This window comes from Leucopleurus acutus (genome assembly GCF_964270905.1).
Source record: "Leucopleurus acutus genome assembly, chromosome: 19".
In the NCBI taxonomy this organism is placed as follows: domain Eukaryota; kingdom Metazoa; phylum Chordata; class Mammalia; order Artiodactyla; family Delphinidae; genus Leucopleurus; species Leucopleurus acutus.
Window position 1 is genome coordinate 40487921 of NC_139161.1, and position 13445 is coordinate 40501365.

Genomic DNA, 13445 nt, shown 5'->3' on the forward strand with positions numbered 1-13445 from the left:
CCTTGGCGGGACAGGTGTGGCTGAGTGAACCTCGAAGGACCTGTCACCTGCTTCCCTCCTCTGCCTTCTGCCCTTGCTCTGACCCTTCCCCGCTGCAGCATCCTTATCCCTAGAGTGAAGATGCAGGGTGCTCCTCCTCTGCAGGGGTGGAGGGACAGGGGGCGCTGTGCCTATGAGGAGTTGGTCAGTGGGGGCAGGGAACCTGCCTTGGAGCTGCTCAAGAGCTGCAGCTCCTGTTTGGAAATACAAACTGCAGCAGATTTGTCATCTCTGGAGAGAAATTGCGTTTGGTAATTTCAATGTTTTTCACGCTTTGATGCTCTGTCTATTTAAGGGGAGGGCAGAAGGTGCGGAGGGAATCTAACTGGGCCTCAGTGAGTGGGAAATGGAGGCTGAAAAGTGAGCAGGAAGAACAACCGAGGGGCTGTGGTGGCCATGATGTTTTGAAAAAGGCTCTTCCCTGATCCTGGCGAGGTGGGTCTGGACTCTGGGGCTGAGATCTATTGTGTGGGCCATCCTCTAGTCTGGTAGTGGCTGGGTGGCAGCCTGGGCACACCTCCACTGCGTTTACAGAAGCATCACCAGACCTCAGCCAGGGGCCAACTGGCATAAATCCAGGCCTGTCGCCCGCCCTTGTTGGTGGTCTTGTCTACAGGTGGGGGCTTGGGCAGATGATATAGTAAAATAATGCATCAGGCTGGAAAGGCCTCAAGTCTAGTGGTTAATGTTCTCTCAGTTGGTAGATAAGAATAGTTACAAACACCTTGATAATAGCACTTTGTGCCTGGTCCTACTCTAAGGCCTTAGATATGTTAACTCATTAATCCTCACAGCAACTCTATGAGGAGAGTACTATTATTTCCTTCATTGTGTAGATGGGTAACCTGAGACCCAGAGAGGTTAAATGGCCCAGGCTCACGCAGGAAGTTGGTGGCACGAACTCAGGTCTCTTGACTCTAGTCCTGGACTTGTTGCTGACTGTCACCTGTGAGGTCAGTCCAGCATGGACCCTCCAAGACCAGGTGTGGGGTAAAGTGGTGGGAAAGTAACCAGGGTATTCTAAATCAAGGAGAATTGTTGGGGGTCCACCTGGTTAACCATGGGGGCTTCCTGGAGCAGGAGAGATTTGTGGAGCAGTCAGAATGATCTGAGAGGTTTACCTAGGTTGGTGTGGTGGGCACCCCAGACATGTGACCCTGTGTAGGCAACGGATGGGCAGCTGGAATGCGATGATTAAGCAAAGGGGACTTCAGGCAGCTTAGCAATCCGGGAGGCTTGTCTGAACAAGAAGGGGAATAGACATTGGTGAGCAGAGCATTAGCACCTGTGTTTGTTCATCCATCCATCCATCTATCCATCCATCCATCCATCCATCCATCCATCCATCCATCCATCCATCCATCCATCATACATTTCTGAAGCCTCTTCTTCATAGCAGACCCTGTGCTGGGGATATAACAATGAACAAGACCTAGTCCTGGCCCTGGAGTTGATTGCAGTCTTTGCAAGACAGGCTTGTAATAAAGTCAATTATAATGTTATGTGATAAGGCTGTTGATAGTTGGAGGTATCAGGGGACCTGGGAGCTCAGAGGAGGGACATCCAGCCCAGGCTGGGGGTGGAGGGATGGTTAGGGAAAGCTTCCCAGAAGAGTTGACTTCTGAGCTGAGGTCTGATAAAAAGTAGCAGTTCCTCAGGTTGGCACAGTAGAATCCCCTGGCAAGCTTTTAAAAAATGCTGATGCCCAGACCCTATCCAGACCTACTGAATCAGAATCTCCCCTGGTGATTCTAATGTGCAGCCAACAGTGAGGGCCGCTGAATTACAGGAAGAAAGGAGGAGCTGATGGGGAAGGGGATAACAGGGTGAGATAGGGATGGCATGAAGGTGGGAGAGAGGGTGGCATGTTCAGGGGGCTGCAAAGCAGTGGACAGAAGGATGAATGCAGGGAGAGCTGTAAGGGCTGCAGATGGGGGAGAGTGGGCACACACCCCACACCCCAGGTCCTGGGCAGGAGTCTCCCTGCTGCAAGCCCACCCCATGCCCAGTACCCGTCCTGAGGGTGCTGGCTGCCTTGGTGAGGGGCAGACATTCAGCTAATACTTCTGTTTTTATCACCACCTCTCCATGAAGCCACCAGCCATCCTGCCAGCTGTGTGCAGAGCCTACCTCTCGGAACGGTGCTGGATCAGTAATAAAGAGCCCTGGACTCTTAGAGGCAGCTCAGGACTGCTGGGAGGGCTTGGAGGTCTCAGGGGGTGGATGGCCATTGCCTGTTAGAGACCCTGGAACTTGGGGAAACCCTTGGAGGGGGCCGATGACCCACCATGGCAGCCCAGAGCCCAGGGCTACTGGGAAGTGGAGGGCATGGCCCCTGGAGAGGGGAGGAGGGAAAGGGCTCACTGACTGACTTATGTCCTGGTTCAGGCAGGTGTTTTCATGTGGCAGTGGCCCTGTGCATACTGGGCACTCTGTGAAGCCCTGTCTTTGATCAGGTTCTATCTCACAGACTCCTGGCACTAGCCCTGAAATTCCAGTGCCTTGAGGTCAGACAGATGTGAGTTCTGACCCCAGGGCTGCCGCACATCTGCTGCTCTCTGACCAAGGGCAAGGGACCTCTCTCTTTGAGGCCTCTGCTGCTTTATTGGTAAAGTGAGGTTCGAGGTCCTAATCTTGCAGGATTTTTGGATTGAGACTTTGCGCACACGTGTGTGTGTGTGTGTGTGTGTGTGTGTGTGTGTGTGTGTGTAAAATGCTCGGCACACAGTACAAGCTCAAATGCTTCCTCTCACTTATTTTCCCTGTTCCACTCTGGCTTTCCCCAAACATTGATCCCAGATATTAAATAGCTCTGGGTTTTCACAGCTGTGCCTTCTGAAATGAGATATCAGGTGGCTCTGGATCCTGTCCTTTCTCCTTTCTCAGGGTAGGGCTGTGGGCCCCCTCCTGGGCCCTGATCCTGACCATCTCAGACTGGTTTCCCCTCCCCGCCACATGGAACACCCAGATATTTGTGCCCCACCCTTAGCACCTTGCCATCGATGTCCCTTCCTACAGTTCTCCTGGCCCTGGGAGGTGGGCCTGGAGGACCTGTGAGGTGTGGATTTACAGGTGAGGGCAGTTCATACCTGGAGGAAGAGTGAGGGGAAGTTGTGGAGGGCATTGCTGAGCAGAAGACTCTCAGCGATTTAGGAAGGATTCTGAAGAGATGCTTGTTGCTAGGTGACCAGCAGGGGCTGGGGGAGAGGCAAGGAGGACTGCCTCTCCCCAATCCCTTTTACTGTTAGCTTCTGGGTGAATCCCTGCCGCCTCTCAGGTCCTGTCCTCCTGCCTCCTCTTCTCCTTCTCCCCTGTCTCTCCCTATCTAGTGCCATTAAAAGCAAATGTGTGCAGGGATGGGACAAAGTCCCTGTTAGTTGGCTTGAGGTTTTTCTTTTCTTCCCTTTTATCCAGTATTAATATTTGTAGTATATGCTGTGTGTATATATGTTTGAGTGGGCATATTTGTGCATCTGGGGTGTACATGCACATGTGTATGTGTGACAGACAATAAGAAGGCAGTTTACAGAGGGGTGGCCGTGGCAACTGCTTCCCCATATTGTATTCTCATCATGTACTAGGCACCTGCTACATCCCTGTACCGAACTCATCTCCCTGAATCCTCATAGCCATCCTGGGAAGTAAGCAATTATGACCTCATTTTATAGATAAAAAACAGAGGCTCAGAGATCTTAAGTGGGTTTGTTCCCACCAGAAAGTAGAAGAGCCAGGATTTGAATTCAGATCTCCGTGTGCACTCCAGCACTGAGTGACATTCCATAGCGACAGGGCTCCCCAGCTCAGTGAAGCCATTCCTAGTCTCAGGAGAAAGGCCGGTGCAGGGGCAGTACCCTGGCCCAGGACTCAGCAGGCCTGAGGTCTTCTCTCAAGTTTGTCACTGATGACTCATTGTCCTAACCTGTGAGTGGCCCTGTCGAGTTGGTGCCCATGGCTCTCTCCTTGGAAGTGGTCAGGTCCCCAGCCATGACCTGACTCCTGTAGGTCTGGGGGCTCTGAAGGATCCCCTTAGTCCAAGAGCAGGCCAGCTCTGTGGGATTCCTAGGACAGACCCCTGAACAGAGCTAGACAGAAGCTCGCCCCTCCTGTCCTCCTGGTGGTTCCTGGGCTGAAACAGACAGATGTAGAGTACAGTTGATGCAAGGGGTCTCAGAGCTGGAGCTTGGGATGAGCCCAGCACTGTGCGAGCGGTCTGAGATGCAGCCAGGGAGCTGACTTGTCCACATGACACTGGGGGATCCAATGGTAACCATCACCAGTCCACAGGCATAGCTTGCTTCTTCCCTGATGAGGCGTCAGGGGTTCTGACCCTGGAATCCAGGGCCCTGAAACATGATGAATGTGACTGTTTGGATGAGGGAAACTCAAAATTGGAGGGACCATCAGGAAACCCCTCATCTGGCTTCAGAATTCCCTCTGAAGTGTCAGGCAGGGTTCCCTGCTCTGGTGAAAGATTGGTTGATGGCATCTGGTAACCAAGAATCCTGACTCAGCACAGGCCTACTATGTGCCAGGGGCTCTTACACATGCTGCCTTATTTAAGTGTAATTGCAGCCTTGTGGTGGGTATTGTTAATCCCTGCTCTTACAGATGAGGAGTGTGAGGCACAGAGAGCGTTAAGTAATTTACCCAAGAATCATTGGATTAGCTGGCAGAGATGGTTTGGAACCCAGTCGGGCCATCCCTAGAAGAACTTGCTCTTGAATGTGAGTGGAGCACTGAGCATGTCCCCGGCTTTGCATTGAAACCTTCAGAAGCGATACCACATTGAAATCCTTTCAGACACCAAATAAGGCAAGAATTATTCCTCCTCCTTAACAGATGAAGAAACTGTGACTCAGAGGAAGTGGCAGATCTGGGATTGGGACCAGGCCATGCCAGGAAGAAGCAGCTGCGTTAAGGCCCTGTCCTGGCCAGTGGGGTGGGTACAGGCTAGCCACTGCTCACACCAGCTTTTATGGGCTGCTTAGCGGTAGTTCCTGTTGGCGTGGGCAGGTGCTCCCTGCCAATTAGGCAAAAGAGCAGTAAGGATAATTTCTTTATGCAAATAGAGCTTTGAGCTGAAGGCAGTGGAGACGTTTGTCTTAAGGAGATGCTCTGCTTTCTGCTTTGCTGCCCTTGGTCTGAAGATTTCCCCTGGGGCTCCCCCCACACCACTGGCTCCCTTCCAAAACTTGCTATGCCCCCTTTTCCACTCCAGGCAGCCCTGAGGGTGTGATGCTGTGACCACTCACTCATCTCCCCTACCCTGTCCAATCAGGACCAGAGCATTTGGACCTGGGCTTCAGTTGTAGCAGGAGGGATTCTGGTTAGATCCCAGGAAGCACTCAGACAATTAGGGGTTGTGGCATGGTGCATGTAGGACGGGAGCTTTTAAGACCTAGAGTCAGCAGTACAGACAGTGAAAGGGATGGGGGTAAGGGGTGACCCATGACCTCTGACCCTGTGCTGGGGGTCGGGCTCTGACTCAGGGGTTGTATGCTGGACTTGGAACCCCTCTGCCCACATCCCCGCTCTGAACCTGCTCCTAATATCCTTTAAATGGATTCCTCCCAGCTTCAGGGTTTAGGGGTGAGTTTCAAGATCCCAGAGACAATCCCACCGAGAGATTCTGACACCTCCCCGCCCTACCCACTTGCTTACAAAGAGATTTCAGGTTTTCTGAGCAAAGCAACCTCCTTCCCTGGCTGCCTGTGGGGGGCAGCCTTACCCCACGCACCCTCTGCAGAGCCCTGTGGAGCCTAGCTGCTCTAAGGGTGAGGTGAGGGCTCCTGGAGGAAGAGGCAGAAGAGCTGGGCTCCTTCTTCCTGTTCCTGTGGACGGGAGAGGAGGGAAAATCATGGCCTGAGAGTAGCCAGGGTACAGCTGGATATGTGGGTGGGGCACCTGGGGATCCTGGGGGCCAGGCTGGTTCAGGGGGGCAGGTCCTCACCTACATTCCAAAGCTCTCCAGGGCCAGGCTGTGGCCATGCTAGACCCCACTCTGCAGGACCCTAATGGGTGCCCTGGATAGGCAGTTTGGATATGGCGATGGGGAGAGGAGGTGGGAGTCGGGCAAGCTGGTCATGGGCAGGGAGAGATGGGGGCCCTGTGGCAGGGCGTGTAAGGCAGGGTGTGGCCTGTGTCCAGCCTCTGGTCACCTCACTGCCCATCCCCCAGGGTGTTCAGTCCCTGGAACCCAGAAATGCAGGGGGTGGCAGAGACTTTGGGCTCAGGAAGACAAGGCTGGTATGGGCTGGAAGTAACAGGGAAGGGAAATGAAAAGACACTGTTCAAGACACTGTTCCCAACCAAGAGACCTTGGGCTTTCTGGCCCTCAGTCTCCTGGTGCGCCGATGGGGCCGAGGATGCCGGCCCCCCACTCCTATCCCCTGCCGCCCGGGCTGCTGAATTAAGTGAGAGGTGAGGAAAGTGCTTGACACATAGCAGGTGCTCCCCCAGGGGCAGCTCCCTCTGGCCATCTTGTTCAGAGAGGCCGACTCCCTGACCTCCTTTTTTCTACCCCTCAAACCACAGCTCTAGAGAGGCAGTGTGGCCTCATGGTTAGAGCAGGGTCTAGTGCCCGACTGTCCTGCTTCACAAACCCGCACAGGCACACACTAGCTAGGGGTCCTCGGGTAACTTATTTAACTTCCCTGGGTCTCACTTTTCTCATCTGTAAAATGGGATAATCGTTCCCACTTCAGAGGGTTGCTCTGAGGATAAAATGAGTTAATATGCCTAAGGCACTTAGAATAGGGCCTGCCCCAAGTCAGCCCTCTCTAAGGGTGTGTACCATTTTCACTATTAACTGTTACAGTCCCATACATCTGCATGACCCTCAGGTTCTTGCAAAGCTTTCCCCCAAATGTGCTGCTTGAATTCCCCACAGCAGCCTCTGAGACAGGCCTGCCGGGAGTCCCACCCATTTTATAGGTGAGCACACAGAGGCTCAGAAGATGAAGTGACTTTCTCATGATCCCACACCATCCCCTTCTTTTAGAAGTGACTCTTAAGCTCTTTTTAGTGTGTGTGTGGCCCTGAGTACCCTCCAGCTCACCTGCAGCCTGGGACCCCCGGCCACGCAGGCCTCAAGTCCTGGGACAGTGAGGATGGCTCCTCTTCCTCTGGGTTGCCCAGGGCCATCAATGCCTGCGGGTTTGGTGCAACAGGCAGGCAGGTTCAAGGCTCCTGGTTCAGGATTGGGACCGGGGTTTAGGTGGCTGGAGCCGAGGGAAGGCAGGGCGAGGTGCACCTGTGGGGCCCGGTTAGGGATTTCAGCTGCCTCTGAGGCCTGGGCTTCCCTTGAATTATCATTTGCAGGTGGCTAGGTGCCCGGGGTAAGATTTTCATCTGACAGGTGAGGCTTATCTCCCAGAGCTGGAGAATTGACTCTACAATTGACCAGGATGTTTTACCTTTGATGGTGTCCCCTGGCAGTCTGAGTCCCGGCTCAGGGGGCAGGGGTGGCATTGTTGCTCCCAGCCAAGCCTCTGGTCCTTTTAGTCATGAACTCACATGGAGCCTCAAACCCAAACAACAAGGGGAACACTGTGCAGTGGGGCTGGGGAGCAGGCGACTCCAGAGTCAGACCTGATTTGAGTATCGACTCTGCCACTGAGCAGCTGTGTCTCCCTGGCCAGCTTAATTAACCCCTCTGATCTTCCATTTCCCCATCTGAAAATGGGCCTAACGGTATCCATGTGACATAGTTATTGTGAGGAGTAAATAGGATAATGGGTGTAAAGTGCTTAGCGCAGCACCCAGCACCCTTGTAAGTGCCCAGTTAAATGCTGTCTTTACTCATAGTCTATGAATGTGATGCTCTGAGTGCCTACGCACTGCCTGGCATCAGGAGGATTCTGCCCTTGTCCCTGTTGCTGTGCTAGATCTACAAAGGCTTGAGGACCACACTTCCTGAGGGCTCCCACCCCAGGGAAAGGGCAAACTGCTCTGCCACCCAACCTTTACTGAGCTCCTACTAGGTGCTGGCACTGTGCGTGCCAGTAAGACCCTGCCCTGCTGCCAAGGAACTCAGGTTCCTGGGTCCATGGTTACGTCACAGGTTGATGGGGATGGTAAAAGGGGGTGCGTTGCAGAGGGCACTGAGTGGGGGAAAATGAACTTCGGGGTGATTGTGGGTGGCTTCACAGACAGGTGATACCATCCTCATTTGTACTGTGCATTAAAGCACAAGAAAGATTTGGGGGCAGGGTGGGTGGTAGTTTTCCCGAAGACAAAATAGCGTTCACAAAGGCCTGGAGGTAGAGAGTTTAGGCAGCTCCTCCACTTTTCCACGAACACTCAGAACAGCTCCAACTCCAGCAGAGGGACACATTTCAGGCTGGGGGACACAGAGCTGGGCAAGCTGTTCAGAGAAGGCCCCTTCTCTCGAAAGAGGCAGTGGGAGACCAGGTTTGACAAGACTGGCCACAGGATCAGGGAGCTCGGGAGGTGGCCCTTCTGCCTGGCAGAAGGAGGCTTATTTAAACAAAACAAAAATAGGAGGGTGAGGGTAGAAGAGGAAAGCAAGACCAGTCTGTGCTCTCGCTCTCCTGTGCTGGGTCAGAGGGTGAGGGTTAAGGGGGTGTACCTGGCCCCTCACTTCTGGTAGGGGCAGCAGCCCTGGGATGAGGGTGCACGACGCTGAAGAGACACACTCAGCCCACGTGGCAGAGGGGCCCAGGAGCCCAGTGTTGAGAGGAGTAAAGGACCTGCTCTTCGAGCTTGGAGGGCTTCTTAATCAGTTTTACAAGAGGCCTCCATCTCCACATGTCTCTCCTCATCAAGATTCCCTGGGGAGGGAAGAGGAGAGGGGTGCCGCCGTCCAGAGAGTTTCCCCAGATCCTCATGCCTGTGGCGTTTGCCTGGGCCCTGCTTGCCTCTTGTCTTCCCAGAACCGGAGCTGTGGAAGGGGTGGGGTGCCTGCCTGCCAACTGTGGATGCTGGATATCTGTGTAGTGGGGGTGCTGGGTGGCAAGAAGCATGAGGAAGGGTTGCCATACACTTCCTAGTTTTTCCACTTACTAGCTGGGTGGTAAAGCATGTCCTTTAAGCCTCCAAGCCTCATTATTGGTATCTACAAAATGGGGCAGTAATGCTCACCATCTGTAGTCATTCTGACGATGAAATAAGATCTAGAGGAGAAATCTAGCACAGGCCTGGCAGGTCCAGTCTTCAGCTTTGACACACACTGGCCTAGATGATGTCTCAGAGAAGTGTCAGGTGAGGGGTCGGCCTTGGTGAGGTCTGTTAGCAGGTGGGTGGGTTACTAGATGAGGCCATCCATCAACCTTTGGGGATGATCTCATCATGCCTCTGCTTATAAATCCATAAAATGGGGTTAATAATAGTACTTACCTCACAAGGTTATGTGAAGATTAAATGAATTATAAGTAACTGTGTTTGACTCTGTTAATAAATAGTGCTTAATAAATATTAGTCATTATTACTGGTTTTGTTATTCAGTTCGTTAGCTATTGAGGCAAAGTCTCAAGCCCAAGGATTTGGTTGCAGATATCAAAACAGGGGTCTAGAATGGGACTTGGCCTCAAGAGGGAGGCAGAAGACCACAGAAACCAGGGTCTAGGTGAAAGTTGGAACCTCTAGGTCATGCCAAGGCCTGGATAGGTTATCAAGTCTGGGTTGTGTGTGTAGGGGACTGCTCTGTGGCTCGTTGTAACCTGCTCCCACCCCTTCAGAACTCTCCCAACACATTTCCTGCTCGCCTTGGGTTCCATCCAGAAGGGCCAGATTAAGGTGGCGTGCTGGGGACACCTGCATCCCAGGCACCTCCCCACTGGGCTCCCACATGGTCAGGCTCAGAAAGGAGCAAGCCCAGCCCTGCGGGGAGAGGTGATGTCAGAGAAGTGGAACTTCCGTTCACCTACGGCTTCAGTGGCTCGAAGCTCCTCCCTTTCTCAAGAGGGGCTGTGCTGGGAGAGGCCTTGGGGGCTTCCAGCCAGGTCTGGGGCGGGAGACAGCAGCCTCCAGGCTGGCTGAGGCTCTCATCTAGCTGGCATGTGTGGTAATGACCCTTCTTACTGCAAGCATCTGTTTGCATCCATTGATGCATGGAAGAATAAGACTTTGTTGGGTCGGGGAGACCCAGACCTTTAACTCTGTCCACAATTGGGGTTATATATTCAGAGTTGTGTCTGTTGGACCAGTGGAAGGGGCAGTAGAAGCCAGGATGCTGGGGGACAGAAGGGTCCCTGAGAGAGAATTCATCACAAAGGGCTGAAGAGGTCTGGTCTTGAGGTCTGGCTGCTGTAGCATGCCTGAGGGCTGGAGGGGTAGGGGTTCTGAGAACAGGTGTGTGGCTGGTCACCAAACCCCTTGGGGGAATTCCCTGGTGGTCCAGTGGTTAGGACTCCTTGCTTTCACTACCAAGGGCCCGGGTTCAATCCCTGGTCGGGGAATTAAGATCCCACAAGCCACGGAGTGTGGCCAAAGGAAAAAAATGTACATGTTTAAAAAAAGAAAAAACTCTTGGAACCCAGTGACATTGGTAGCCTGAGTGTCCCCGGAGGGAAAAAAAGTTTGTGTGTGTTGACTGAAAGGGTCATTTCATTTAGTCCCTAACCCTTTGGGAACAAAGCAACACTGCTGTGGAACCCCTCCTGCCTGCATCTGAACCTAACGCTGATTGAGCGAAAGTTCTTCCCACCCTGCAGGAGAATGCTGAGTACTTAGCACAGTGCCTGCTTCAAAGTAGGTGCTCCAAAATACTTGGGTAAAGTAATAATAAGATTAAAAAAGAAAAAAAACCCACCTCATTTAGTGGAGGGTTTTGTCATAGCAAATTTGCGGAGCAGTCAAGAGAGTGAAAACGCAGATCTATTCATGGGTGAGCTACTTCCTGGGGCTCTCAGATGCCGGGAGAGAGTTTGCAAAGGATTGAATCCCCCAGTTGGCAGATATTCCAGTCTGATATTGCTAGGAGCTTGGAGCTAGCGATATTTGGGTGTTGTTAGTGCCATTCACACCCACAGGCTGGTGAAGAAAGGGCTCTCTCAGTGTTTTCTGATGAAGGAAGGGTGGTTTGCCAACTGGAGAGATAGATGGAATCTAAGCAGGGGAAATGGAAGTCATTTGGCTGCACTGCTAAAGCATCACACGTTCACTGCTCACGGGATTATTCACTTTTCCTTTCTCTTTCCTGCTAAGCTTACTGATGCACTGGCCCAAACCTGTTCATGTGGCTCTTACTGTCTGGTCGCCCAGTGAGGAAGGATCAGCGGGCCTGCCAGCATCCAGACTATGGGAATTGTCTCTGAGGAGACTTGACAGTCCAGATAGGACACAAGGGGTTATTTCCTCTCCTCCTTTCCCATCTCCTGGTTCCCAATGCCCTCATGGTCTTCTCTCTCACCTTCTCCTCAGCAATATAAGATCAAAGACTGTAAATTATTCATTCACAGTTGAATGGAGCACATTTCAAAGTCAGGGCTGCTGGGCATCTTGGTCTCAGAGTTGCCAAGGGTGAAGGCCCACATGTTTGGGTCCAGCAGCTCTGTCAAGTCCCGGCCCTGACATCTGGAGCCAGCCCTGCCTGATCCCTGCCCTTCCCACCTGTCTGATTTCCTCCCTGACTTTTCCCTGTCCAGAGTTCCCTGCCCCACCTTACCCCAGAGGAAACCCAGTATCAGTGTTACTGCCTCCTGCCGTGCGGGTGTGTCTGTGGCCTCCAGGGCTACTGTTCCCCGGGACTCCCAGGCTGTCCCTTCAGATGGGAGCAGGGAGCCTGCATGTTTGAGAGGAGTGCTAAGATGAGCCAAGCACCGGACCAGTAGTCGTGCTAACAACCACTACAGCAAACATTTGATGCGTGTGCCACGCGTGTCAGGCACTCCTTTTAGCACTTTTTAATGTAACATCCCTATCTCACCCATAACAACCCTAGGCGGTAGATACTGTTTCTAGCCTGGTGTAACAGACAAGGAGACTGAAGCTCACAGAGGTCAAATGACTTGCCCAAGGTCACACAACCTGCAAGTAGCCAAGCTGAGATATGAATCCAAGCATCTGATACCAAAGTCCAACGATGTACCACTCTGCTAAAGCATATGCTAGTTCATTTATCCTTACACTGACCTCATGTACAGATGGGGAAACTAAGGTCTTAAGAAGATAAGTGACTCATTCTAGGTCATGTAGCTAGTGAGTGGCTGAGCCAAGATTTGTTTTCTTGTTTTTTTGGAATCTCAGTCTTTATTGGCTGCAAGGCTTCACACGCTCAGGCCAATGCCAGGGCTCAGATCTTGTTGAAAGCAGCAGTGTCAACGCTCTGCACATGCTCCTCGAACTTGGTGATCTCCTCTTCCAGCAGGTCCGTGCCCACCTTGTCGTCCTCCATCACACACTGGATCTGCAGCTTGTGGGTGCCGTAGCCCACGGGCCCCAGCTTGGAGGCCCCCCACCCCAGGTCAGCCCATCCAGCTGGATGGAGCACATGCAGGCCTCCAGCTGGGCCATGTCCGTCTCGTCATCCCAAGGCTTGATGTCCAGGAGAATGGAGGACTTGGCCACCAGGGCAGGCTTCTTGACCTTCTTCTCAGCGTACTGCTGCAGCCTTTCCTCCCGCAGCCAGGCAGCCTCCTGGTCCTCCTCCTCATCGCTGCCGAGCAGGTCAATGTCATCGTCATCGTCCTCTGTGACGGTGACCGCCTTCCGGGTGGGGCGCTCCACTTGGCGCACGGGAGACACGTGCTGGGTCTGCGGAGCTGTGGCCGGGTGGGTGGGCGAGCTTTTCTCTAGTGCACTCAGCCAGGCCTCCAGCTTGGAGACAGCCTGCTGCAGATCCTGCACCACCCCTCGCAGGCTCTGGTTCTCCACTTCCAGGCTGGCGATCCGGATGACAAGCTCACTGTGGTCTCCACCGGGCCCACTGGAGGCCGCAGGGCCTGAGCTTCCAGCCAGGGACTTATGGATGTTTTCTCTGGCTCTTGTGACGTCACGGAGGATCACGCTGGCGCCATTCTCCTGGTGTGAGGAGCCAGCCATGGACCCGTTCATCTGCTCATAGAATTTCCTTTCTGCATCATCATATTTGAACTTGTCAAACCAGATCTTCTCGTGCACTAGAAAGTTTGTGGCCATTTTCACACCAGCCAAGGACACAGCGACCAACGAGGAGGGCTCGGCGTACGCAACGGCAGAGGAAAGAGCCTGAGCCAAGATTTGAATCCAAGACATTCTAATTCAGAATCGATGTCCTTTGTACCACCTTCCCTGAGACTGATGGGTGAGCTGACATTCTAGACACCCTTATGAAGGGAGGGATGAAAGAGACCCACTTGCAGACCCAAGGAGACTCAACCTGTGTGCTGGGTGGGGTGGGGGCCCCAGGGAGCCCTGGATGATGATGGATCCAGGGTCTGGAATTTCTTGAGCATGAATGTCAGCAT

General features: G+C 53.1%; 1 protein-coding gene across 1 annotated transcript; it reads right to left on the minus strand.

The window, feature by feature from the left end:
- Positions 1-12292: 12292 nt before the first annotated feature.
- Positions 12293-13137, minus strand: LOC309975509 (elongation factor 1-delta-like; the record flags this gene model as incomplete). Its single annotated transcript, XM_082860682.1, is given in 2 exon segments — positions 12293-12463; positions 12466-13137. Coding segments are annotated over 2 exon segments (843 nt in total).
- Between the last annotated feature and the right edge of the window lie 308 nt (positions 13138-13445).